General features: G+C 40.6%; 1 protein-coding gene across 2 annotated transcripts in view; it reads left to right on the top strand.

Moving 5' to 3' along the window:
* The window catches only part of bmpr1bb (bone morphogenetic protein receptor, type IBb), a 52020-nt gene that overhangs the window by 30025 nt on the left and 7253 nt on the right, over positions 1 to 14742 (top strand). For both annotated transcript variants that reach the window (XM_034208553.1, XM_034208551.1), the window contains one exon: positions 4333 to 4661. In XM_034208553.1, the coding sequence (XP_034064444.1) occupies positions 4574 to 4661 (88 nt within the window). In that variant the 5' untranslated portion in view covers positions 4333 to 4573. The remainder of the gene's footprint in view (positions 1 to 4332; positions 4662 to 14742) is intronic.

Here is a 14742-nt window from a genome sequence, read left to right as displayed (position 1 = left end):
GGTGTGTGAGATCTCACAATATATATTGTCATTATATATATATAACAGTGGATGAAATAGATTGTTTTAAATTCTTATGTGAATAAGGGTGTCTGTATTTAGATGGATACATACTCTTAATAAATAATTGAGTTACATGACTAAATGTTAATTAGGCATAATGCCTTCATAATGTTTATAGGAGTATTCCTATGAATGAAATACAAATAAGAGAATGATCAGATTGCTGCTGGGGGATACCTGTGTCCCATGGCTAAAGCATCAAATAAATGATTAATGGGATATTACAAATAATTTATGGTCTGTAGGGAGTTGGCCTGGGAACCGAAGGGTCGTTGGTTCACGTCCCGATCAGACCAAAAGAATAATAATACGGAGTGTGGGCTGGTAGCTGGAGAGATTTGACTCCTGGGCACTGCCGGGTAGCCCTTGAGCAAGGCACCAAACTCCAAACTGCTGGGTTAGGGTTTGCTCTGCCACCTGCATGTGTTTCTCTTTGTGCAGGTTTATCCATTAAGCCTTTGTGTCTGTAAGGTGTGTAAAAACACAACAGAGGAGACAAAGTAATTTACTTACATATTTGATTAATAAGTAAGTCTTCTTCTTCATCTTATTATTGTACTGTAAATAACTCAATATATTTGAGCTTTAACGCAGTTTGAAGGATAAAAACAAACAATCTGAAGATGTTGCATCAGACAAGTTAAGATTAATTTATTGGTCCTACAATGTTGAAACATACAGTGTTACAGCAGCAAAGGGACAGTGCAACAATAAAAGGAACTACAAACATATAACAAAAAGAATACACCTTATTAGACCGACTGACATTTGAAATGAAATGATTGCTTATGACAGTAATCCAAGAGCAGTTTGCCACACTAGTTCTCCATGGCACTACAGTGTGACATTGTTTTCAAGAACTCAGTAATGAGGGGAAGAACATCTTTGTCTAGCTGGATGATGAAGATGGTGTCACACGTTCTGAACTCTTGCAATCCCATTGGACCATCTGGGGCAGACAGCTGTGTTGCCACGGTAATAAACTGCTTTTCAGGATTCTATGACAGCAGTTTTAACTCTGAGCTGCTGAAAATCCCGCTAATTTCACAGAGCTGGGGGTCAGTTTGGTCCTGGCTGAAGCATCGCTCATGATACGCATTCCATCTCCGCTCAAAGTAATTTCATCATCTGTGTTCCGCCATGGCTTTTTGTTTCTCAGGTTAGCGGTGATTTTTCACAGTCATCCATCGGGTTCCTCCTGCTGTATGATGAAAGGTGCGTTTGCTCCTGTAAAGTCCTCTTCTGAAATTAAAAACGTGGCTCATTTTCATGGTGCATTAAAACTCTACTGCTAGTATTATCGTAAGGTCTCAATTTCATAAGAAAATGTTTTCCTTATGAAATGGAGACAGATTATTACAAACAAGCACGCTGCATTAATTGATCTGTGACTGCTGGAGGGCTGAGTGTGGGGGATACAGAGTCTGCAAAACAAATTGAAAATAATCTCACAGCTAAACTTCACCCTATATCTCCCTCATAGTCTGTCTAACATCTTGATTTAATGCCCACTGTTCTAAAAGATTATGCCCGGAGTGTAACACCATAAAAAAAACACAGTGCCGGCAGAAATGTTATCTTTACATGTGCCACCATGACAAGTGAATAGGTGCTTTCAATACTGAAGTACAATGTGTGTCACAACTTCTCATAGTGTTTATGTGAAGATTAAATATTTAGATAGAGAAGAAGCAATTAAGAAAACTGGACACCATGTATGTTTTGGTTCATTTAGCACGCTCGTCCTTCTGTTTGCTGAGCAAGCTAGGTGACATCCTGATGACAAGTGGTTGGCTTTGCTGAAACAAGTTGGCTAGCATATATGTGGCAGACTTACAGGCCATCCTTCACATCGCAAAGAATCATTTTTTATGCACAGCTGCAAGAGAACAATAAGGAAGAGTGGTACAAATCAAAGCTGAAGAGGCTGAGATAACCTGACTTTCAGTCCGATTATAGATCTAGTTTGGAAAAGTTGCTGGATAACCCATTTCACACAACTCAATAGCATATTGTGTTAGCCTTCCCCTGCCTGGTAACTGCCATTAACCTTTACATTGCATGACCCTGCTATTAGTAGCCTTTAAACCCAGCTCATCAGGCCATAAAATAAACCTGAAGGCAACTTGTAGAACGCAAACCGTTGCCAAGGCCATTTCCATAAGTAAAACATAATGTGTGTATCCGCCCTGGGATTCAGATACATAACAAAATGTATTGGTTTCCTCCATGGCCCATGCTACAACTTTCCACTGAATCTCATGAAACTCGGGCCAGTAATATTTTTGTAATCCGGCTGAGAAATAAACAAAAAGAGCCGAAAACATAACCTCCTTAGCTGAGGTAATAAAATCTCCATTTTCACACCTTAAGTGGTCCTTCCCACACCTTCAAGAGTAAACTGAACCATAGTGTGTGGATTTGGTTCAGTTTCTCTTTAACACCGCTTGCATGTCTAATGTGACTATTTCTCATTCCAGTTGCAACAAACATTGTGGTTTTATATAATGATCAAGGTGCTGACAGACATATTTCTCGGGCAGTATTAATCATCCTGTAACTATGTGTGTGATGACAGATGGGTTCTGCAGTAAAAATCTATATGAGAGAGGGAGGGGAAGAAAAAGCATGGGAAGTGAAGAGTTAGCTTGTTTGAAAGCAAGTCCTCCAACCAGTCCGCTCCACTTTCAACCTCCTTTATGTGCCAGAGTGACCCCCACCTACAGTGCCGCTCACTCCCCTGGAACCCCCATCCCTGTGGGCTGAGTATAGGCTGTCTGAGAATACAGGGAGGCTCCATGCTGGGCGTTTGATGGAGCGCAGAAGGGTGTGTGAGGTGCACTGACCCATTCACATTGCTCCCCATGCACTCGTGCTCCAGAAAAGGCTGACTTATCACATGTAATACACAGTGCTGCACAAACCAGGAGTGACAGCTATAGGGCCAGTGGAGCTCTAGAGGGGAGAAGTGGCTTCTGGGAGCTGGTGGTCCCTCCCAGTCAAACTTTAAGAGGGGACAGGTGTGGGGTAGCCCATGTGGCTGTTGTTGTTTCTCCCTCCTCCATCACTGCTTAACACCATCAGGTTTTTTTTTCTTCTGTCATTGGCCATTTGGAATGGATAAACACTTCAAGATGTTCAGTTTTTCTCACTCAAACACATCTTACATGTGTGAATTAGGCCATCTCTGAGATGTTTATGATTTATGTAGGTGCCATAGTAGACTTGATATAATCTTCCTAATAGCTCAACTAATCCTCTTAACTTGTAACCCACATAAATCTTTCACCACTTGAATGTGTGTCCCTTTTGTTATGATTTTTTCGCCATGGTATTGCATGTTTGCGTGTGTGTTGGATTAGTGTGAAGTTGCAAAGTGGCGGTGCCTGGAGGTGTGACCCCTAATCACCCCAAATCACCTGACGTGTGATGGCTTGATCCCTTTTGCAGCTCAACAAGTGTTTGTGTTTTCAGCCCCGTCACACAGACTCACATGAGGAACTGAACACACTTCAACCTGTGTCTGAACTTTAATACCAGACTCTTGGTTACAGATTAATGCCGGGCCAATGCCATTCACACAGCACCTGTGTCTGCAGCTGTACTTCCACACACATTATGCAAAGAACAAGCGGTCGAGAGCTTGGTTGCTTTTCATTGTGGGGTGAATTTCAAGGACTTCTATTTTAAATTGGTTTGTTATAATTAGTTTGATCTTTTATTCTTCTTGGACTTTCTGTAGTCGTTAAGGAGGGTGGTTGTTACTTGCAGCCTTACTTTTTGTTTTGTTTCTTGTCTCATTAATAAAGTTGTTGATTGATTGATTGATTGATCATAGCCCTTGCAGGATTTGATACCAGATGTTTTCACCAAAGAACATGTAGATGTCTCGGTTGTAAGCCTATACTCATACATTTTACAGTGGTTTCTGTGTCTCTCTTTGCATGCTACGTGTAGTGTGCCTTTGGCAAAAGGTCATAATGCGTTCACACCTCATTCAGCCCCTGCTCACATCCACGGCCCTGTTACCCCCTTCATTTTGACTCTACTTTCTGAGTTTGAGTGATGTGAGAATCTGTAATGTGTAATGTCTGCGTGTGAAAGCGAGAGAGGCTGTATGTAGATTTAAATATACTCAGCTGTTCCCTCTGTAGTGAACCGGTCATAGAAAGGGCTGGACAAATAGCACAGTGAGAGAGCAACGAAGTAACACCCTCCTTCCCCCCTCTTTTCTCCCCCCTCTTCTTTCTCTGTGTCTGTCTCTCCCAGGCTGTCAGTGTGGAGTATTGCTGGAGGCTGCGGGGCTGCTGTGTGCTGTGGGAAGTTCTTGAGAGTGCAGAGTGGCAGTCAGTCACAGAGAAACTCTTGAACAGAAAGTGGACTGGCGCTCTTTCACGGAAAGGATATAAAAACGCAGCCTCACACATCCGCCTCTTTGCCCGGGTGTGTTCGTTGTGGCTGCGCCTCAGGGATTTGAAGGAGGAGGGCGTCTGGGGTCAGTGCTGGAGTGATGGTGGTGGTGTGGCCGCCTCAGGAGTGGGCCTGCCAGGCACTTCTCCTGCTGACTGGACTGGCATCACTGAGCTGTGGGTCTGATGGTGAGTACTGTCTTAAACCTCATTCAATGAATTGTAAGGTGTCCTTGGGTGCTTTGAAAGACAACTCTAAATAGAATGAATTATTATTATTATTACTGCGCTGGACACTTTATGTTTTTTGATGCCATCATTTATTTAGCTGACTTTGTTTTAAATCACTTTTAAGCTGATGAGGCGTCTTGTGATTGCTTTACGTTTATTGACAACACTTTTATGTAAAGCTGCAAGAGGGAAGTTGAAAGACAATTTTTAACCTTTTATTTTTAGGCATCTATGTTTGTGTTTAGCGGTTTGAGAGGGTCAAATTTACTTAATTTCCTAAAGTCTCACACATTTTATTGTGAGTGTTGTCAGGTTGTAGGCTGATGGTGCGAGCTGTGAGGTTATCTTTCTATTTTTTACCCTGCGGTATTTATGATGGGCAAAAGCTATAATGATCTCCACAGGGGTCTACCATGAGAACTGGTGTGCATTTATCTGCCCTGTCCTCTCTCCCCCCCCCCCCCACCACCACCATCTCCACCACCCCCCCTGGTCATGTTTTGAATTGTTTGAAGATGGACAGCCAGTTGTCTTTTTACGATGAATGCCAACAGTGTCACGATGCCCCGTAAGGTTGTGACAGGCGGGGAAGGTCGACAAGCTCCCAGCGTCAAGAAAATGACACTTGTGCATTTGTTCTGTTTCTGATCAAGCAGAGGGGAGAGACATTGTTGCTCCGTATGAGAATTAGCATGCATTTCCTGTTTTTATTGTTCACATATTTGAAACGCTACTTTACAGTTTTTTAAGTTGATCAACCATCCATATTAACTCTTCCATTTAGGTTTCCCCGTTAGATGTTTTATTAGAGCTAAAACAAATTATCAATCAGGCCAAAAGTGTTATTTATTTTTCTAATGTTAAGGCTTGGTGATCTGGCCGAAATCGGCTATCACAGTATCAGTCATTTAGTCTCCTGATAACGATATACAATAGTCAGGATATTGCATGATATGTTTATTAAATTAAATAAAAAATATTATTGGTTTGGCAATACAAATACTCATATTACCTAGCTCTATTTTATATGCAAGTTAACTGAATATATTTAGGTATTGTGCTGTCATATTTATAAAACAGGCCATTTAACGACGTCAGTGCAATTTAGAAATTGTAAACAATTAATTTCTTCAAACTAAAAAAATAACAATTTGAATCAAGTTACAAAAATAATATTAGTTGCAGCCTTACTTTGAATGTTTGGGGTAAACAAGCTTAACAATATAACTACTTAGTTGTTAAACACTTAAGAAGGAGAATAAATTGAGTGTCAGGATTTTTAGTCAGCATAAAGATAAACAATTCAAGAAACAATAAAAATATATGGTAAATATATGCATATAATCAACTTCTTATTGGAATACAAAGGGATTCTGGTTTATCTGCGATAAAGCAATGCTTCACTTAAGCAACCACATAAAGACCAGCTGTAAAATCCCAGACTGACTGAGCGGTTCAGAGCTAGCTGTAACTTTCGCAGTTGGTCACAAAATACCTCAACTGCTGATGAATGTTTCTTCTGAGAATTTCCATCATTCTTCCTGTATCTGTGCAGACTGAGCTAAGAGTTTAACTCCTCTTCTAATATTAGTCTAGGGTGTTTGACGTTCAGTAGCCAAACAGATAGAAAGGATGTGGAAAGATGGAGTGAAATTCAGACAGAAACGAATGTGAAGTACCATTGATTATTTCATATGGGCCTTTATCCTGTCTCGTACTTCCTCCGTTTTTCTCCTTCTATCCACTTTTTTTACCAATACTTGAGCCACCAGTTGCTTTTTCTCCGTTTCCTCAGTGACCTGATCTTTTAAGGGTCTCCCAAATGAGTATAACATGTGGGAGGTTGCCCATAAATCTAAGCAGCACGGTCAGTTTGCCACCTGTTTCCACAGGCTGGTGAGGTTCACTGAGAGTAGATGATCCCTAGCTCCATTCTTCCGGTCGCAATGCAGTGGAAATAGAAATACTTCTGTGAAGCTAAAGGGCGACAATACCTTTTTTATGATGGTTACATTCTTAACATTTATATTGGTTTTGACTCATTTCCTCCATCAACATTTTGGTTTCGCTTTCCCATGTTTGTAACACAAAACCACTGACTGACCATGAAAACTAGATGTTTCGGGGCTATTGCTGCTAATAAGACAATTCCCAGAAACACTCACCCAAGGCGGTCCCTTCACTGTTTTCACTGATATCTACTTCAGACACACAAACCCCCTATATTCAGAGGCTGTTAATGAATATTGCTGTTTTTAATCTCATCCAATGACCGAAAAAGTTCCCTCTACACCACTGGCCACTGGCCACTGGCCTTCTGGACAATGTAGGGTTTTCATTCTCAGCGGTCATCGAATTTCTGGAAATGTCAGTGTGTCTCTGTAGGAGTGTTTCTCTGTAGGAGCATTTAGAGGAGGTATTATTTTATCTTTATCAGCAACCTTTTTTTTTTACTGCAGCTCTGCTTCAGTTACTCAAGTGCAAAGGAGGTTTGTTATAAATGGACTAATTCAAGTTACAAAACGTTCTAGTTCTAATTTTGGAGCGGGTAAAACAGGATCATCGTGATGTTCTGTAAGGGCCGTTCAAATTGAAAGTATGTGATTTCAATGAGGGCTTGTTATTCTATTGAATCCTCACAGACTCTGTTTACATGCATCACTGTGGATTCCAAGTGCAGGAAATCTATTTAACTACCTATATAAAATGTTTCTTCAAAAATGTAAAAAAGAAAGCTGCAAGTACGATTCACTATACATACATCTTTGCAAGACATCTGTGTTGAATGTTGTGGAATAAGGTCAGAGTGTAGTTTGATGCAGTGGTCCAGAAGTACAAAACAGCAGCAGTTGGTCCTCGACAGGACCAGGCCTCTCCAGCCTTCTGTGCGCTGCTTCCTGTCAGGATGTGGATACGGTTCCCCCACACAGAATTTGATCCCCAGGCAGATGTGCTGCTCCAGCAGTCAGGCGTGTGTGTGTGTGTGTGTGTGTGTGTGTGTGTGTGTGTGTGTGTGTGTGTGTGTGTGTGTGTGTGTGTGTGTGTGTGTGTGTGTGTGTGTGTGTGTGTGTGTGTGTGTGTGTGTGTGTGTGTGTGTGTGTGTGTGTGTGTGTGTGTGTGTGTGTGTGTGTGTGTGTGTGTGTGTGTGTGTGTGTGTGTGTGTGTGTGTGTGTGTGTGTGTGTGTGTGTGTGTGTGTGTGTGTGTGTGTGTGTGTGTGTGTGTGTGTGTGTGTGTGTGTGTGTGTGTGTGTGTGTGTTTTGTTCATGTGCACCATATGAGTATATCTGCCTTGTGAGATTTGGAGGCTTAAGACTCATGTTTGTGCGTTAAAGGATAACTACATTGAATATTTAAGAATTGCAACTTCTGAATCCTGAATTTCACAAATGCATGAACACAGAATAATACTGTAATTTTAGTTATAAGAAAAACTGTGTTTAAGTGTCATGATTATATCAACCGAAAACATACCTGGCTTTGTGTTACAACGCCCTTGAACAACTCTGTGGAAAAAACACTGGCAGAGGAAATATTGTGGGGTAAAATGACATATTGTGGCTGAAGTCTCTCAGTATGTCTGTAATGGAGCCCAACATTAGTCAGTGGCTTGTGGCTTCTTCCAGTAAGTTCCGACCACATGGATAAATAGACGAGCAATGAGATGAACTGATGACCTTTGTGGATAGACAATGTTAAAAAACATATCTCTAACTTCACAGGAGCAGGAAGATTGAGATAGTGTGTTGGGATGAGGGCAGGCCCGGTTCTACGGGGGTGCATAAGGGTGCATTGCACCCTCAGTTGAGTTGTTATGCACCCTCATTTGAAAAATGAAAAGTGAAAAATAAATAAATAAATGAAAAGTGAAAAATATTACATATATAATAATAATAATAATAGTAGTAGTAATAATAATAATAATAATTTTGTTGAAATAAAATAAATTGTAATTGTGGTTAAATAACATTGTCTGCTGCATATATTTGGTCAATTTAAACGGTAAGTAACGTTATTATGTGAGGTGCGCGTGACCTGTGCCGCTGCGCGTTCGTCATCTGCAAGGTGCTTACACAGCAGTCAATGATGGACATCAGAAAATGGTTAAAACAACCAGCCCTTATCGCCAGCAGTAACACTGCATCTACTGCAGGTAATAACAGTTCAGATCATGGGGACATTACGTTACGTTTGTTCTGACTGTCGTGGACACTAACGTCCTCCTGCCCGACTCGCCGGCTTTGCCCGCCTCGCCCACGGAGGCGGAGCAGCCGCAGCCGTCTTCGTTGCCCCAAACACCGTCACCCCTCAGCGGCCCACAAGTGCCAGAGGACCTCGGCAAAACAGAGCCTGCCCAGGTATATTTAAAAAGTACCCAACTCACGTGTACAGTGGGGTAAGGCGCTCATTGTGCAGCTCATGGTTTCAAAACAGAGATTGGCTGGAATATTCATGTAAAAAAGATGCCATCTTCTGCTATGCATGTAGACATTTTGGTTCAAGTAAGTCAGATGCCTTCACCACAACTGGCTACAACAACTGGCGCCATGCTCTTGTACGTGATAAGGGACTGGGAAGGCATGAATCAAGCAAAGAGCACATCCATAGATCTCTTAATGTTGCTCTCAAAGTGCACCAGATTGATGCTTTTAACTTCAATATTTAAAAAAAAATCTTCCCAGGGGAGCATGCCCCCGGACCCCCCTAGAGGAGGTGAGGACCCTCCTAGAGGGTGTTAGGTCCACTCCCCACTTATAAAAATAGCACTTTACCACTGCACCCTCTCTAATCTCAGATGCACCCTGAGTCATTTTGTTCTGGAACCGGGCCTGGATGAGGGCCACACACAGACACCGCACTGTGGTCAATGCTAAGCCTTGGTTTCATAACATGCCAATCTCCACGCTGCGTGTGTTTGAGTGAGCAAGTGTGTTGTATATCATTTGATGCATTCTTGACTTTTCTTTTGTTGCTGTTAGGTTGAAAATACTGCAATATTATTTACAAGGGAACAGAAATATTCACAAAATGGCACAGAGACATAAAAAGACATTGAAACAATTGGATATGATAGTGATAAGCTGAAAAATAAATATTGAAATATGGAGATTGTAATGTTTTTACAAAAATAATCTTTTCAATTCAGTTGTTTGAGAGAGACATGTTTATTTATGTTCCTCACAATATTGTTTAAATAGTTTTCGTACCAATTAATATGTAAAATCATTGCAGTAATAACCCTATATATAGACTTATATTTTTCATTAAGTCTCAAAACCTCAGTGCGCAATTCTCCTTTTTTTCTTCCATGATTCATGTGTGTGTCTGTCCCTCTGTTTTTGGCATTTTTTGGAAAAAATCTGAAGACAGTGTGTCTGTGTATTCTGTTGTGGATATAGCAGCTCTCTGTTGTATTCACACCCCTGTGGAAGGTTTCCTCTGTGCAAACATTGTGAATCCCTGACCGTTGAGCTAGTTTTTCTTAGGGTGGGATTGGGACACAATTTGTAGTGGGGTCTGTGGCAGACCGGTGCCCCCTCCATAAATGTGTTGTGCCGGTATTGCTGAAAGTAATGGGAGTAACAATCTCATTCCTCCACAAAAGCAGCTTGGTCACGGCTGGTAAATGCAGAACAGGTTGCCGCACCGTGGAAACGGATGACCTGATGGTGGGTGTAGCATCAGAGACGGAGGAGAGAGTGTGGAATGTGCTCTTCAGACGTGTGTGTGTGTGTGTGTGTGTGTGTGTGTGTGTGTGTGTGTGTGTGTGTGTGTGTGTGTGTGTGTGTGTGTGTGTGTGTGTGTGTGTGTGTGTGTGTGTGTTGTGTGTGTGTGTGTGTGTGTGTGTGTGTGTGTGTGTGTGTGTGTGTGTGTGTGTGGTGTGTGTGTGTGTGTGTGTGTGTGTGTGTGTGTGTGTGTGGTGTGTGTGTGTGTGTGTGTGTGTGTGTGTGTGTGTGTGTGTGTGTGTGTGTGTGTGTGTGTGTGTGTGTGTGTGTTGTGTGTGTGTGTGTGTGTGTGTGTGTGTGTGTGTGTGTGTGTGTGTGTGTGTGTGTGTGTGTGTGTGTGTGTGTGTGTGTGTGTGTGTGTGTGTGTGTGTGGCAGAGTCCTTTGAAGCCTGTAGGGGGTTAAGAGGGAGGAGGGTAGGGTGGAGGGGGATGTATGGCCCCTCTGCAGGTTGGTTGTGACCCCCTCAGGGTCAGAGTGCACTCGGGAGACACTGGGGATGATGTCTCCTTTGAGGAGGTGATTTATAATGGCCACCTGGAGTAACTTATCTCCCATTTCTCTCATGTCCTCCGCTCTGCTTGTGATGAACAGCCTGGTTGAAGGTCTCGGCCCACAGTCGAAGCGGCTGTTGTGCTGGGAGGTCGGCTTCTTGTAAGCTGTTTATTAGAACACTTAATGTAGAGATTACATTTTCCTGGACTTCAAATTCCCCAATCAACATCTCTCTTCTAACATATCACTTGTAATGGCAGTAATCCTATTATGCATTGATTTCCAGTCATCTCTTGATGGAAAAATAAAAAAACTAATATTTTAATTGTATATTCATTGATTCCCGGTGTCTGCCTTTGGTTGCATGTATTTCTATTTCTACTGCACGGAACAAATCCAGAGTGGCCGTGAACACTGAATATGTATCAGGAATTCAATTCAGTGATTTATAAAGGACAGTACACGTCTATACACACACAGATATTAAGCTACAAATTAAAGGAAAAAATTGGCTTCAAAGTCTCATTAAAAAAGTCAAGGTCTCATAGCATATTCTCATCATGAATCATCACTGGCTCTTGTTCTAAAACAATCCCAATATCCTTCTTATTTGAATCATTTGACATCCTTAATTCAAGAAATTCCTTATTACACTGTATCTTTTCACTCTAGTTGCTTTTGTGTCATACTTGTTACCATATCATCAAGGTATGTGTGCCTTGGTTTAAAACTGTTAAAGCCTTATAACCATGCACATGCTCATCTATAATCATGTATAATTTGCAAATGTCATAGCCTCCTGTCTATTCTGCAAACTGCTTGTTGGAAATAAAGCAGGGCATAGGAAGGTCTGCATGATGATAGAAAGATGTACTGATAAAATATGGATGTCCATATTCCAGATGTTAATCATTCTGCTGTGCAAGTGACATTGATCTCTGTCAGCATTCCATATAATGTCCCCTTGGAAAACAAATATTTAGAATATTAAACAAGGATATGTAAAAATTAGACTTTTCTAATAAGTCAATATGTAAGTTATATGAAAAAGGAAAGTGATAACTAGGAAAAACATCTGGATCTGGTGTGGAAATTTCAATGTCAGTTTAGTTCCCATGTATCATTCATTTTATCATAGGAATGACACAGTCCACAGTCATGATACTTCTGTCACCACGGCAAACTTGACTGAATGTGAGTGAGGAGGAGGAAGGAAGTGTCACAGACTACAGTGATAATGTTTCTACAGAACTGAAAAGAGATTACAAACAAGGCCATGAAATGGCTCATGAGCTGTCATCACTGATTCAGAAACATTTGGAAAAGCTGAAGCCAGTGTGAAGTTGCAGGGCCACGGGTGACGAGCCGTGACTGAAGGTTCTCCAGCTGGAGTTATATGTAACTTTCTTCATGTATGTATGTATCTGTCTGTGTTTATGTTTGTGTGTGCTACACTGACTCTTAGTGTGTGTGTCTAGTTTGACAGCCTGTGGAATGTGTGGGGGACGTAGATCACATTTCGGGGTGACCTTGAGTGTGCCCTGTAGCTAACACATCGTGTGTGTGGTGCTGTGTGTGTGTGCGTGTGCGTGTGCGTGTGCGCGTGCGTGCGTGCGTGCACTACGTTTGTAAGACGTAGACAAAAGAGAATGTGTGTAGGCAATTATGTGAGAAAAACAATGAAATATTTAAATCTATAAATAAGGTATTTTTTCTAATATATCTAAATCTATAAAGTGCATTTACTTGCATGGTCATCTTTTTACTCTTACACATATACCTGTGTGATTTTCTCCCGTATCAATGTGCTGCTTTAGTTGAGGAAGAAAAGCCCTCTGTTAGCAGTGCTAAGCATAACAAAGATGGCCTCTCGCTTACTGTAAGACTCCTGCTGGCTTTACATCTTATAGCCTCTTTAATAGTCTGTGGAGCACACACTGGCTCTGTAGTAAACCTGCTGCTATATACCAAGCATGACAAACCCCCCCCCACACACACAAAAAACTCTCTTTGGCAACAAGACAGTCCTGTGTTACCTAAAGTTCTAGAGTAATAACTTCATGCTGTAAATGTATAATATATCTGCTCTGCCTAATTTAAATGCTCAAACTTTAGACTTAGGCCCCCTTTGTCAATGCTTGGGGGACGTTGAGCGCTGAGCAAACAGGACAGTAAATGATAATCAAACTATCATAAAGACCATTGTATGCATTTTATAGACAGAAACATTTAAACATCCCCAACTAACTTAATTATACATACAGTGAGGTTTATTATAGGAGAATATGTCCAAAAGGTGTGATTAGGGCTGAGGCGAGAGGGGTGAAAATGGATTTAGTGCTGTGTCAAGTCACACACTTTACTTTGAAATTAAATGCTTATTATGTGTAGGACTTGAACATAAACGTGTTGTGCTGTATACTGTGCAACCAGATAGTCTCACAACAAATGTACTAATTTTAGCCCTTGATCATCTAGTGTTGCCTCTTTAGATTTACACACATTTATTTTCCTTACCTTACATCCACTTTCCTGGAACATTGCTCTTGTCATTGCAATGCCCCTGTTTTCTTAACTCACTGAACTCATTTTTAATAGCTTGAAAAACAGAGCTGAGATGGGCAGAATTTATCTGAAAGCCAGACAATTTCATTTAACATTACATTCTTGTGTAGACAAACCAAGGCCACTGTGAGGGAGGACAGAACTGCTCCACAAACTTCCCTGCCGACAGAAACAATATCACCGATAGTGTTGGAAGGACACCGAGTACTAATAAAGTACAGCCTCTGTGTTTATACTATACCACATTCTGATTCAGCCTTTGCCTCACATAGTCCTGGAGAGGAATCCTCATGCTTATAAGGAGGCTATTCTTGGATTTTATGGATGCATTAATGGATCTTATGTTGGGATGTACACCTATATGTTTTACATAGGTTTCATAGTTTATAGTTGCTTGTGATTGTTTTTTTGCAATGCAAACTAACTCACGATTTCAAATCAGATGAATAATACATATTTTTTATCTATTGATAACCCTATCTTAAAGTGTAATATACTGCGACATTTGCATGATATTTTTCTGCCATACTTACAGTATTTATGACTTTTTTGTACGATGACTTATTTACAACATGCTATTCTATAACCTTTGGTGATATGTTGCATGCTTAACTATGATCTTTTATTGATATTTTTATTATAAAACTTTACTATGACGTTTTATTATTTTTTATGCCAAACTATGCAACCTTTTTTATCACATTTTTAATAGATATGCTTCGTGCACAATTTTGTGGCATACTATATAATTATTTTTTTCTGACTTTTAATCCGAGATAAACTCTATGATGACCTTTGTTTTACGTTTTTAAGATATTTTGTGGCATGCCATGCTCAGATTTTCTTGAAATCTACAGTTTTATGATACAAATATTCTAATAAAGAGAGCAGAAGAGGAAAGAGAGAGAGAGAGGAAGACATCCATCTGGTGCTGCACAACACATATCAGCTCTCTGACCACAGAGGTCTTCAGGGACCAGCTGCTGTCGGACCTGGTTTTATTCTCCACTGATAAATGTGTGCATCTTCAGTTACTTGATAGTAAAGATAAAGAAGGCTGCACAATCACTATGAATGCATAACAGTAGGCATCTTTTAATAAAATAGTTTACATTTTATGACGATTAACATTAATGAATGTTCTTCAAATGAACAGTGAATTCATCTTCTTCTTATATATAATAAGGATATTATCTTATCTGTTAATGTTTTACAATTCTAATTGGTTCCTTATTGGTTTTTCATTTTTCTTTCAAA

Source organism: Gymnodraco acuticeps, unplaced genomic scaffold (assembly GCF_902827175.1).
Source record: "Gymnodraco acuticeps unplaced genomic scaffold, fGymAcu1.1, whole genome shotgun sequence".
NCBI lineage: Eukaryota > Metazoa > Chordata > Actinopteri > Perciformes > Bathydraconidae > Gymnodraco > Gymnodraco acuticeps.
Note: the sequence above shows the minus strand (reverse complement) of the source record. Positions and strands in the feature narration are given on the sequence as shown.